This window comes from Phaseolus vulgaris, chromosome 3 (genome assembly GCF_000499845.2).
Source record: "Phaseolus vulgaris cultivar G19833 chromosome 3, P. vulgaris v2.0, whole genome shotgun sequence".
Taxonomy (NCBI): domain Eukaryota; kingdom Viridiplantae; phylum Streptophyta; class Magnoliopsida; order Fabales; family Fabaceae; genus Phaseolus; species Phaseolus vulgaris.
Genome location: NC_023757.2, coordinates 5,749,523 through 5,763,785, shown reverse-complemented (window position 1 = coordinate 5,763,785; position 14,263 = coordinate 5,749,523). Strand labels below are relative to the sequence as shown.

General features: G+C 32.9%; 1 protein-coding gene across 1 annotated transcript; it reads left to right on the top strand.

Annotated features, from left to right (window-relative positions):
- The first annotated feature begins 7,840 nt into the window (after nucleotides 1-7,840).
- Nucleotides 7,841-13,152, top strand: LOC137806414 (protein argonaute 7). The gene is made up of 3 exons (XM_068606529.1): nucleotides 7,841-8,595; nucleotides 10,157-11,393; nucleotides 11,523-13,152. Exons 1-3 carry the CDS (start codon nucleotides 8,208-8,210, stop codon nucleotides 12,979-12,981), a joined length of 3,084 nt encoding a protein of 1,027 aa, XP_068462630.1. The 5' UTR covers nucleotides 7,841-8,207; the 3' UTR covers nucleotides 12,982-13,152.
- The last annotated feature ends 1,111 nt before the right edge of the window (nucleotides 13,153-14,263 follow it).

Below are 14,263 nucleotides of genomic sequence, written 5' to 3'. Positions count from 1 at the left end.
TAGTACTTCTTTCACTTGTAGGTTTATGATGCAGCTTTTAATATATTGATGGAGGACCACCAATCAAGCCAACACAACTTTGGATTAAAAAGATTGAAGAAGGTGGAACTTTTATTAGAGCATCCATTTCTAAGCTCATCCTGCCAACATGGACGAAATTCACAATCGAGAAGTACGATAACATTTTAGAGAACTCAAACGCAAGAAAGAAAATGATGAAAGTTTCTCTTGCCCTTACTACAAATACCACACAAGATATGTGAGTAAGTATGAAAGATAAACTCATTGAATGATAGTCAATTTGCCATCATTCAAAAAGCGTTTAATCTCGAATTAGTATGACTCCCACAACCTGCACTCTCCCTCCATTTATTGATCCAACTAAGAGTTGTAGTTATCACCAAAATTAGGGCACACTCTACAAAAGAATGTCATAAAGTACAAGACCTGATAAGGGGCACTAGGATGCTTTGTGCAACACGACGAACATGGTCAACCCAAATGGAGCCGATGGGGTTGGAGAGGAGGTTTGGGCAAAGGTCTTTGCGATGCTTTCTAAGGCCGAGGACGAGGAAATCACAAGGATCGAGTGACACCAGAACCCCGAGCAGAAATAGAGAGAACAATCTCTTCAAAATCTTAATTATTTAAAGGCAAGATCAATACTATAACAAGAGAATTTGTAGGGGGAGGCAATTTAAGTTCAACAAGGAAAAGACATCTTCAAAGTATAAATTCAGTAAGTTTGTTATCACCATGTTCCCTTTCATCCATCACATTCACGAATGAAGATTTCTGCATCAACGACCCTACACAAGATGACCCAAACGTTGTCACCGCCACCATAGAAAATTGGTCAGTAAGAAAGGTCCTCATTGACTAAGAAAGCTTGGAAAATGTTCTTTGTCAATCGACATTCTAAAAGCTCGACATATCTACCACCCTCATCTATTCATACCTGAACCTGTTTTTGGGGTTCGTAGGGGGCATGAGTGCATACCAGGGGATATGTAGATTTTCTTATGACGTTCTAAATGAGTGAAGTGTATCGAAAACTTATTGCTAGTTCAGTACATTCTAGTAGAGGATAACACTTCGTACAATGCTTTGATTGCTCAGAAAACTCTTAATAAGCTCAAAGCCATTGTTTCTACACTGCATATAGCAATGGAATTTCCTAGCAAAAATGAAACGATTATCATAGTCGCTCTTTATTTAGTAAAAGTCCCTACCAACAACACAACTTCGACTAATGAGATACTAAATTTTCCAGAGGAACATAACAATGTTTAACCAGAAAAATGTCAATGTACAATAGTGTTACAATATTGAGGATACACCTCTTATTCTTGTTACCAATGATGAATTAAAACTTAATCCAACTGGGAAGGCTCATACAGAGTAGTTGATTCACTGCAAAATGAGGCTTACAAGTTCAAAGAATTAAATGATAGACTTTTACCAAGGACTTAGAACACAAGTCATTTGAAAATGTATTACAGTTGCATAATGAAAAAGAATTATGTACTCCTTTTTCTTAACTCAATTTTTGTCCATAAGAAGGGTTTTTTTTAGCAATGTTTTTATGAGGCCCATTCCCGAAATACAATTTTCTTTTCAAAGAAATTAGATTTGAAGTCATCCAAGGTCATTTGAAAGTAAATGAGCATCACATCATATGAAAAAAAAAATCCAAAGTCATCAAAGATTATTTGAAAAATAAATAGTCACTACATTAAACCAAAGCAATTCATTTGAAAAACAAAACTAACATCACAACCCGAGATCATTTGGAAATAAACGGCCACTACCTCAACTTTAAAAGAATACAATCATTTGAAAAACAAAATGACCATAACAATCAGATATCGTTTGAAAATAAATAGTCACCACATCATAACATAATACGAAGTCGTTTGAAAACAAGTGACTATCAAAATTTGAGATTATTTGAAAATAAACAACCATCACATTGGATCACAACACGAGTCGTTTGAAAATAAGCAACCATCATCTGTGAAGTCGTCTAAAAATAAAATACATACATAGTAATCCAAATTCATTTGAAAATAGATGAACATAACAATAATTTGAAGTTGTTTGAAAATAAACGACCATCACATCAGATCAACACAATTTGGCAAGTTATTTGAAAATAAACAATCATCTCAAAGTAATCCAACCAACTACAAATAAAATATCATCGTATCAAAACAATCGATGAACACTTGTAGAACATTGAAACTTGTTCATCCATCAAATCAGTCCACATGTTTCTCATTTATGGATTCCGAACTTAGGGGACTTATGTATTGTCTATATAAAGATATACAAAGATATGCATAATAATATAAAACCTAATCAAATCGGATGCAACTCAATCAAATTAAATCCAACCATATAACTTGGAAATTTATATAGTAATAATTATTTGAATGACAAATATTCAATAATCAATTGTATCTCTTATTTATTTTGAATACTTCAACCCAAACCCGAAAAGTTCTGTGAATACAGATCAATCTCATAGGGATTACTCACTCAATTGTCATACTCACTTATCTACCTATAATATTTTTTTGTTCTTAGTTACTTAAGCGTCAAAGAATCTTTTACATGTGAATCCTCCCTAAATTTTCACCAACAACTCGACGATCAATTCGTTAGAAGGTTAAACACTACAAGAAAATCATTAAATATAAACTAATGTTAGAGACAAAAAATAATTAGTTGCTATAGTGACTAAATTATAGACCATTTTAGAGACTAAAAAAGTTATTGGTTTCTAAATTAGTTTCTATTATCGATAAACAGTTTTCAAATTGGTAGCTAATTAGCTACCAAGATTTTTGCTACCAAATTTAAAAACTAATAATTTTTTTAATCTCTAAAATGGTATCTAATTTAGTCATTATATCAACTAATTATTTTTTTCTATAAAATAATTTTTTTAAATAATTTTCTTATAGTGAAATCCGACTTTTCCAAACAATATCTCTCTTTCTCTTTCCACCTTATGAGAACCACACTCTTTTTCCGTAATAATAGTAATTAATTATAAAATAATTAACCATATCATGTAAAATAAAATAAATGAGTGAGATGTTTGATAAAATAGTTTTGAAGAGCACTCGACAAATAAGCTAGTGAAGTGAAACGTATGAGAACCACTCCTATCAATTATTGACATTGATGTTTGTACAATTGCCCCTCTTTGGAATTCATTTACCGACAAAAAATACAAGGGAAGTTTATGATTCCCTAGACTCCTTTTCAAAGCAAAATTATGCGCAATGAATTCAAACATGTCATAAGCAATGAACAAAAGGTGACAAGTAAAAACAAAAATGAGCTCTCAATCACTTTGATGCCAATCTGGAAATATTTGTTCTTATCTCTATATGCACACCATTGCACTAAAATCTCATCAAAATGTCCTATGCAAACAGAGTCTTCAAATTTCCTTCTCAGATATATAAATTAAGCATTTCAGATATAAACTACTTCATACTAAAACAGCAGAACAGAAAGTGAAAATCCACCTTAGAATTAATATTTTTACATTCAAATCTTATCATCTTGCATTTGTTTTTCAACTTTCCTATTAACGTTTTCCTTGATGGAGACACCCTTTTCTATGTTTGGTTAGATGTGTTTAAAGGGAAAGAAAACAGGACAGTAAGATGAAATCATTTTCTTTTGTTTTCTTGGAAGAAAATGTTAACTGAGCACAGTATTCTTATCATATAATATAACTCACATGACATTCACTAACATCATCAAATTTTAATATCTGTTAGCTTTCTCCATTAAAATCAATTATTTGCTTCATTAATTTAATTTGAGTTTCTGTGATTAAGAATGGTAATGATATTTTTTTCAATGAAATTTTCACATCAGTTTGAGAAAGTTAGATTTATTCTTCTTCTGTAGAAATGTTTTTTTTTTTTGTTAAATCTAATAAAAACCCATTATCAAGAAATATAATTTGTTAGGAATAATAATATTTTTTTTAAAGAACATACATTTTCTAACTTCAAGTTCTCATACATTACATATTTTCTTTCTAATAAACACTTCTAAAAGCAAGTTATAGTTGCAAAAGATAATGTAAAATTTTCAATTTAGCCCTTCTAACCAAAATTTAAATACAAAAATTTATGATACTTCTAACCAAACCAAACACATTTTTATGTCTGATATATAAATTAAATTTTATTATTATAAATAATTTTTAAATTAATATCCAATTAGCTATTAATTTTAACATCTAAATAATTGGTATTTAATTTTTTTAACTAATTAGATATCAATTTAAAAACTATTTATAATAATAATAATTAATTTAGATATTAATAATTTTTTAATTTCTAAAATATTATAATTAATTTAATTAATATAATAATTAATTATTTCTATCATATTAAATTTGATTTCTATTTAATATTTTTAGTACTGATACTCATACAGATTTTGAAACAAGAGTATAGGTGCTTAAGAAATTGATGTGAAATTTGAATGCTTAGGTAGGCTTAGTGGCATTAAATAATTATATTGAAAGAAGATGTTTGTTAGCAGCAGTGTTATTAAATTGCATCCCTATTACTGAAAATTGATCATAGTTCCAAACTACGAAAGGAATCTTGTATGTGGTGTGGTGATTCTGGGAATTGGCAATAATAAGCACAGAAATATGGCAGGCACAAAACCATGAAAAGGGTGTGATTCCTCATGCTGTATCTTTCATGGCAGGCATATCTCACGTACATCAATAATAAATTAAAGTTTTTTAATTTTGTTAGGTAAAGCAAGTGTAGTCTGATTTCACTTTTTACAACCATATCTTATATCCATCTTGCATACAATGTACAAAAGTTAGCAATAACTGTCACAGTTCAATCTGTAAATAAAGTCTCCATGGAAAATCACTTTTCAATTAATAAACATGCTTATGAATATTTTTATTAAAATAAACTAACTGAACTTTAAAATGTGTTATTGTTCAAACAGTAAAGTGGACAGAAAGCAAGTGTAGATATATAGGAATCATCACAAATTTAGGGTTGGCTAGGGATTAAAGCCTATCATAACTTACACTCTCACTTCAGTAAGTATCATTCTGCCACTTCTCAATTCTAAGCATTAAGTTATATTTTTTACCTCTTTAGTTATTAATGAATCAAAAATTAAATGGACCCAGTTAACAAAATGGCTTTGGAATGTTGGTTTTAGTGACATTAGCCCCTACACAACTAATGGAATATTATATAAATATTTTCACTTTTATAACATCTCACTACTACAATGAATATTAATATTAGTCTTCCAAAAAAATCCACACAAATACTAAAAAAAATACATTAAATAATAATTAGATGATAATTAGAGTTAGTTTAGTATTCCTTTTAATCTTTGTGTGAGTTTTTTTTAAGTAGACTAACATCAATATTTTTTATAGGGACTTTTTTTATTTAAAATGAAGAAATTTTTATTAGTATAGTATAATTTTATCTCTTAATTATTAAAATAGGTAAATTTTAAAAAAATTAATAAAACAAATAAATTATGTCACTTTGACATTATTTTAGTTAAAATTTGATATTCATGGTAAAATGCTACCACTTTAACATAATTTCTATATAATAAAATTATGTTGTCTTGATACGATTTATCTATTTTGATAATTTTTAAAAAATTTATCAATTTTAATAATTAAAAAATAAAATTGTATCATATTAATAAAATCTCTAAAATGAAATCATTTCACATGTCAAGGTTTGATACAGTTTGAAGTTGATTTTGCCCAATGCCAACTGAGGATAAGGGAAAAGGACTAAGCATAAATATGTGTGGTCAATTATTGTTAGTTGATGTTAATATATGGTTTGGATAATTTAGAAATAAGACTGAATTAAACTAAAACCTAATAAGCCATAAAAGAAAGAAGGAATGATGTCATGTCATGAAAGAAGGAAAGTAGAGTATAATTAAATTGAGAGTTAGATGAGTAAGTATAGACAAAATTATGGGAAAAAGATATTGTAAACAGCATTAAAGCCAATAGAGAGTAGTGGAGTTATGTGGTATATATTCAAACTAAAATGATCTTAATGCTCCACACACACAACATTTCCCATCATCACATTCAACTTATGTTTGTCTCAACAGACCCACCACCACTGTTCATGTACACTAAAGATGAGGCAAATGAAAGGATTTAAGATTATACTGAAATGAAGTAAAAGAAAATTAGGAAGAGATAAGCATATATAAGATAGTTTATGATTACTAGTCCTTACTTAGGAGCTTAAATCTTCTTTTCATAGCTGTGAAATGAATCTAAACACTTCCAGGGGAGTTGAATGAAAAGGATCAGAACATGAGGTATATGGGCTTCATCTTCTTATGACAACATTTGAACTAACTCAATACTATAAAATCGATCATAATACGATAATGATAGAACAACCTGAATAATCAACTCGTTTTTTAAGTAGGATCTCGCGAAATCTTTTCTCTTTGTCCTCAATTATATCAGAAAATGATTTGTAAACCTTATTATGACCGTCCCTCATCGGCTGTCCGCGGATTCCATTATCAAGAAGTGTATCCACGGCTTTTTGTACCAATTTCTCCTGACATATTACTAATTCTCCTGAAGTAGATCTACTTATTGTTAATTGATGAGTATTATTCCGATAGATAACTAACTAACTCAATACTATAAAATCGATCAATTTATGATGTAAAATTTGTATTCATTTATATATGAATTATCTCATTTCATATATGAATTGTTCTCATCGATCGATGTAAGATCTCCAACATATTTATTTTTAGAATTAGCTTTTTATTTATTTACTACCTGCATGTATCTTCATGCTTAATTCTTCAGTTTGGAACTTATATTTGACTAATCAAATACTAACTTAATAAAGATTATGCATTTTTAACATGTTTACTTTAATATATAATAAAATAATAAATACAATGAATAATTTTATTAAGAATAAAAAGAACAAATATAGATTGAACCCTAATTTCTAGATAACATATTAAAAATTAAAAAAAAATATAGGATAATTTATTTTATGTAAAATATACATACAATTGTTTATTTATAAATAAAATTAACAACAGAAATATATAATAAAATAACAAAAACTATAGATTAAGTCACTTACATTCAATATATTTAAAGAATATTATACTATTATATCTAATAAGTAATTTGATAAGAACAAATTATAATAAATTCTAAATAATTCTTAGAAATAGACTTTAAAAATTATATTTATATCTATTTATATACTATAAAATTACATTATAATAAATTATTTACAGTAAATTTGTAAATCATAGTAAAAATGATTTGATGGGGTTTGTAAGGTAAACAATTTATAATGTTTTAAAATTGTGTATTTATTTTTGTGAATTTGTGAGAAAGAAAAGAATTGGAAGGTGGAAAATGAAGGAGAGGAGGGTGGTGTGGTGATGACGAAATGAGCAGAGGAGAGGAAGCTGGAAATTGAATGCGTGAATATGGTTTAAGCCTGCAGAAAACAGACAACAACAGTGACATAGCGTAGAGATGATGATGTTTTAGAGCAGAGTGAAAGGAGAGACAAAATGTGAACTAAAAATGATCCAAGTGGAAGATGAAAACCCAATCCCCATAAGCACAAATGGATGTAAAGTAGAGAGAGGGTTGGTTTGGTAATTCCCTTTTAATTTGACTTCCCATTGCATATTCAAAGGAAAAGTGTTGTGTGTTTGACAGTGAGTGAAGGAGCATGTAAGATGGTATAAATGCCCCTAACATCTCATACACTCTTACACAGACAGATTGCAAACTGCATAAAGACAATACCCCTTTGGTCACTGCAATTTTACCTTTACCCTCTCATTTAATGCAACTCAAGCCTACCTGCCACTTTTCTCTCTCTCTCTTTTTCCTCCTTTTTTTTCCATTATTAAAACATTGCCACCACACCAATCTCCAAGCCTACTGCATAAAAAAAACCTCCACAAGCTTAAACCCAAACTTCTCCTTCCCTTCTTCTCCTCTGTCTTCTTCTTCTTCTTCTCTCTCACCCCTTTATGTAGTTTCTCTTGTCACATCTTCAAACCTCTAGTGAAAACTCAAAACCCATCTCTCTCATATATCTCTCACTTCATTTCTTTTCTTCTATTCTCTTAACCAAACCATGGAAGAGGCAGAGGAGTGCACCAATGCTAACCAGAAATTCACCACCAAAAGAAGGACCTTCAGGAATGGAGCCAACTCTCATGAGCATCACCGCTATCACCACCACCACCACCACCACCACCATCATCATCATCACTTTCAACACCATCATCAGCTGCTACAATACTCTACTCAGCTTGGTTTCTGCAACAACCAGAACAAGTATCAGAGATACTACCCAGCTCTTCTTCCTCTACCTTCTCTTATTCCTCTACAACAGCTTCCTTTTACTCCACCCTTCCCTCAAAACCACATCATCAAATCAAAAACCCATTTGCACAAACCTCCATGCAAACTCAATAGCTCTCCCTCAGATTTTAAGCTCGCTCCACCCCCTCCTTCTCCTGGTAAGCTCTAGCATTGTTTTGTTCCCTCCCTTTCAAACTAACCCTTTTGCTTGCCTTCTTGTTTTGTTAATTCACTACCCAAAGCATTGCTCTTTTGGCCAGCTTGTTTGGTTTTCTTGAAAGAAAAAAACAATTTTCCTTTAACTTCTCTCACAAAAGAAAAAAAAAACCCACCATGGCAATACCATGAAGAAAACACTACTGCCAAGTTCTTTTGCATGTTGCGTATATATTTTTGAAACATTTCATTTGGGGTTGCAATATATATATTGTTACATTTTTAAAGTTCAATCACGAAGGGCTTGGCCCATGTTTTGCATTAGTTTGGTGGTTTTCATGTGAAAGTATAAGGTCTTGCTGGGGAAAACCAGTTTCAGATCAGTGCGCCACTTGCTGCAATTGATGCTTTCTGTCTCAATGTTGATTTTGTCAAAAGTAGTACTCCAGTGTATTCTCTTTCATTAAACAGTTGAACAGTTGTGGGAAAAAAAATGTTCCAACTCTTTCTCTCCATCATAGTATTTCACGATTGAATTTTATTCACTCAACATCTTTTTTGTTAATATTATCTGCAAGCTAGCGAGGTTGAAAGTCTTCCTTCTTTTTCCCTTTTTTTTGGTGCCAGTTGTTGGAAGCCAATATTAGCATATTCTGAAGTACGCTGGATTTTCCTATTCACTATGCTGTCCCAGCTCATGGGACCCTTTTACTTTTCTTTTTCTTTCTTTTATCTGGTGAGTCTGTCAGGCTATCTCAGAAAAAAAAGTGCAAGGGTTGTTCCAGTATTGGTGAATTTGGGTTGGGGATAAATTGTTTCCTTAGCAAAGTGAAGGCCTAAATATGTTAGTAATTTTGATTCTTTAATTTATTTCCTTTTTCTATTCATTCATGCCACCAAAATTTGAAGCTGGAATTCTTAGGGACTGCAATAATGGTATTTTCAAAATCACTGAATCTATTTAAAAAACTTGTCAATACTTGCTTTGCTCTCATTTACATCATGGCTTGCTTAACACTTCTCTGTGCTATTGTAATTATATAGGTACATAGGTATATATATATATATATATATATATATATATATATAGGTATTTATTAGTTTGTAATTAGTTACTTTTAAAAGGAGTGCATGATAATCTTTTTTTTTATATTATCGAAAATAAGGATTTTTAATATAAAAAAATTGTTATAAAAGAAACAACCAATATAATATTTTACAATAAAAATATTTACTTAGATATATAAATCTAATGTACTTATGTAGAAAATTTGAATTTTCATGTGGAAAGAAATGAACATCTAATGAGCATAAGGACTTGTAACTTGAGCTCACCATACTGTTTGGTTGGAAGGAACTGGAGAGAAGGAAGGAATTCTGATAAAAATTATTGTTTGGTTCAAATGTTTAAAGGAGAGGGAAAATGAAAGGCCAGACTTTTGTCTGTGTCTATAATGGAAGGGTTTATTTCTCCTTTACCTCTTCCCCTCCTTTGAACCAATCCATAGGCTGCAAAATAAATTGGAAAAATGATGAACCATCTTGTTTCTTACCCTGACTCAGCTCCAAAGGAACTTCAGCAGCAATCTAAGGCATCCCTTAAAGGAGATGATGGGAAGAAACTCATTCCAGCAAGGAAGCAGCAGGCATTAATTGTTGCAAGGAGGCCAGACTCTGGTGGCCAAGAAGGAACTGTGATCTCTCTTCTTGCCAACCACTTTTTGGTACAATTTGATCCATCACAAAAGATATATCATTACAATGTTGAAATCACTCCTCATCCCTCCAAGGATATTGCCAGAGCAATCAAGCAGAATTTGGTAAATAACAATTCTGCTGTCCTCTCAGGTGCTATTCCAGCATATGATGGGAGAAAGAATCTCTACAGTCCAGTTGAGTTCCAAAATGATAAGCTAGAGTTCTACATAAGCCTCCCTATCCCCACTAGGAAGCTGGCATCACCCTATGAAGAAATGTCTGACTTGAAAGAGAAGCATGAGCAACTTAAACTTTTCAGGATAAATATTAAATTGGTCTCAAAAATCAATGGAAAGGAGTTGACTAACTACTTGAGCAAAGAGGATGATGACTGGATTCCACTTCCACAGGATTATCTGCATGCTTTGGATGTAGTTCTTAGGGAGAACCCCACTGAGAAATGCATACCTGTTGGAAGGTCATTCTATTCAAGTTCAATGGGAAGAAGCAAAGACATTGGTGGAGGAGCTGTTGGATTGAGAGGCTTCTTTCAGAGTCTTAGACCAACACAACAAGGACTAGCTCTCAATGTGGATTTCTCAGTAACTGCTTTCCATGAGAGCATAGGAGTGATTGCATACCTGCAGAAACGCCTTGAGTTCCTTCGGGACCTTTCTCAGAGGAAGACAGCTCAATTAACTAGTGAAGAGAGGAAGGAAGTGGAGAAAGCATTGAAGAACCTTAGGGTCTTTGTTTGCCATAGGGAAACTGTTCAGAGATACCGTGTCTATGGCTTAACCGAGGAGGCTACTGAAAACCTTTGGTTTGCTGACAGAGATGGGAAGAATCTGAGGCTGGTGAATTACTTTAAAGATCACTATAACTATGACATACAATTCAGAAAATTGCCGTGCTTGCAGATTAGTAGGAGTAAACCTTGTTATCTCCCTATGGAGCTTTGTGTGATCTGTGAAGGCCAAAAGTTCCTTGGAAAGCTGACTGATGATCAAACAGCAAGAATACTCAAAATGGGCTGCCAAAGACCTGGAGAACGAAAAACCACTATTGAAGGAGTCATGAGAGGAAATGTTGGGCCTACCAGGTAGTTTAATTACAAGTTACTGTAGTACCATTTTTTTCTTTCTATGGATCCTTTGTTTGTTTACTTTTAGATATTCATACTGCTTTTTGTAGTAGTTTCTAATGTCTAAATATGTAACTATTTTGGCAGTGGTAATCAGGAAAAAGAATTCAAACTCCAAGTCTCAAGAGAAATGACAAAGTTGACTGGCAGAATTCTTTTCCCTCCCAAGCTAAAGCTTGGAGATGGAGGCCATGTTAGAAACCTGACACCCTCGCGCCACGACCGGCAATGGAACCTTCTTGATGGCCATGTCTCTGAAGGAAGTACTATCGAAAGGTGGGCATTAATTAGTTTTGGGGGCACACCTGAGCAGAAGTCCAATGTCCCCAGATTCATAAACCAGTTATCTCAAAGGTGTGAACAATTGGGCATTTTTCTCAATAAGAACACAGTTATTAGTCCCCAGTTTGAATCAAGCCAGATTCTTAATAATGTCACCCTTTTGGAATCTAAGCTCAAGAGGATCCAGAGGACCGCCTCAAACAATCTCCAGCTTCTTATTTGCATAATGGAGAGAAAACACAAAGGGTATGCAGACTTGAAACGAATTGCCGAGACTAGTATTGGTGTAGTGAGCCAATGCTGCCTGTACCCCAATCTCAGCAAATTGAGTTCACAATTTTTGGCTAATCTGGCTCTCAAAATCAATGCCAAAGTCGGTGGATGCACAGTTGCTTTGTACAACTCATTGCCTTCGCAGTTACCACGTCTCTTTCATATTGATGAGCCGGTGATATTCATGGGTGCAGATGTGACACATCCTCACCCTCTTGATGATTTCAGTCCATCTGTTGCTGCTGTTGTCGGTAGCATGAATTGGCCGACAGCAAACAAGTACATTTCAAGAATAAGGTCTCAAACACACAGACAAGAAATCATTCAGGATCTTGGTGCAATGGTGGGGGAATTGCTTGATGATTTTTACCAGGAGGTAGAGAAACTCCCCAGCAGAATCATTTTCTTCAGAGATGGGGTTAGTGAAACTCAGTTTTACAAAGTGTTGGAGGACGAACTTCAGTCAATCAGGTGTGCATGCACAAGGTTTCCTGGTTACAAGCCTTCCATTACTTTTGCAGTTGTGCAAAAGAGGCACCACACAAGGTTGTTTCCCTTTGAAACTGACCAGTCTTCAACTCAAAACCATTTTCTGTATGAAAACATTCCTCCAGGGACTGTGGTTGATTCTGTGATCACTCATCCAAATGAATTTGATTTCTACCTTTGTAGCCATTGGGGTGTGAAAGGAACAAGTAGGCCAACTCACTACCATGTCCTGTGGGATGAAAACCAGTTTACTTCTGATGAACTGCAGAAACTGGTTTACAACTTATGCTACACTTTTGTCAGGTGTACCAAGCCAATTTCTTTGGTTCCTCCTGCCTATTACGCCCATTTAGCTGCATACAGAGGCAGACTCTACCTCGAGAGATCAGAGTCCTTAGGTTTGTTCAGAAGTACATCTACACTGTCCAGAGCTGCTCCTCCAAAGACAGCACCTCTTCCCAAACTTAGTGAAAACATCAAGAAGCTCATGTTCTACTGCTAGTGATAACTCTTGGCCAATGCCATTCGATTTCTAGATAGATTATTTAAATGACATGTAATCAATCAGTTGATATAGCATGTGCAGGATAAATATCAGTGATGCAGAAACAAATTGAAGACCTGTAAGATTTGCATTTTATCTAACTAAAAAATTCTCCTCTCAAAATTCAAACTGCAGGCTGATTAGAAGGCTTTTTCTAACTGTATATTTCTTTTCTAGTTTAACTGAGACATTCATAAATATATTAGTATAATTTTACAATTCTTGTAAAAGTTTAGTAACTTCTGAAGGTTTTAAGTTTGCTTTTAAACATATTGACAAGTAAAAAACATTTTATTGGCTTGTGAGCAAATGGTTGCTACACCAGCATGCTTATCTTAATCCACTGATTCCATGTAATTTTTTCTTACAGACAAATGTTATAGGTCGATATGTTAGTATTTGTTTACCAGAACTCCACTTTATGTTCCCTAGTTCTATGTAATATCTCTTTTAAATGTTAAAATGTTATGCATGTTTTGGATGAATGCTAACAAATTCATACTGATTCGGCAGAGACAAAAAAATAGCTTCAACCGAAGGACAAAATGGTTGTCAGATCCTCATACAATCTATAATCTTCAATTTTCAGGTATAGGTAGTTGTGCATCCAATCTGTGCATGCAGCTTTAACTTGTTACCCTGACAAACGTGAACTACTGGTGGTACAAAAACTAGACTAATAGCACCTATTTATATAACTGTAAACATGACTTCATCTAAGCACAATAGTAAAGAAATGAAGCCAACTCAAAGAAACTAGAACATAACTGTTTTCATCTATTAATCCTTTCTCATTGCATCTCTCACTTCTTCAACACAGTATAAAAGGTTGTTGAAAACTCTATTACATACAGGGAATACATGTGATTGAGCAAGGTTGTAAATAAAGATACAACTGGACCATTGTTTTGGCATGCTATTTACACAACCATAGCTTTGAATATCTCTTTTCTGTTTTGATATCTTCTTTTCCTATTACTCCTCTCACTTCTTCAACAATATACACTGGAAAAAAGTTGCCAAACAATAATTTGTACACGTTGTTAATGAAGAGGTAAAAAAACATAGAAAAGTGTTGCATTTTTTATTTTGGCATGCAATGCAACCATGAAAGTGTATGTGGCAGAGTAAAGAATCCAAATTTGAAAGCAAAAGACAAGGAAGTTTATGGGTATACTAAAAATCAAAGGTGTAAAAGACTGTTATTGGACCCACAGGGAATGGTACAGAAGCTCAGTTA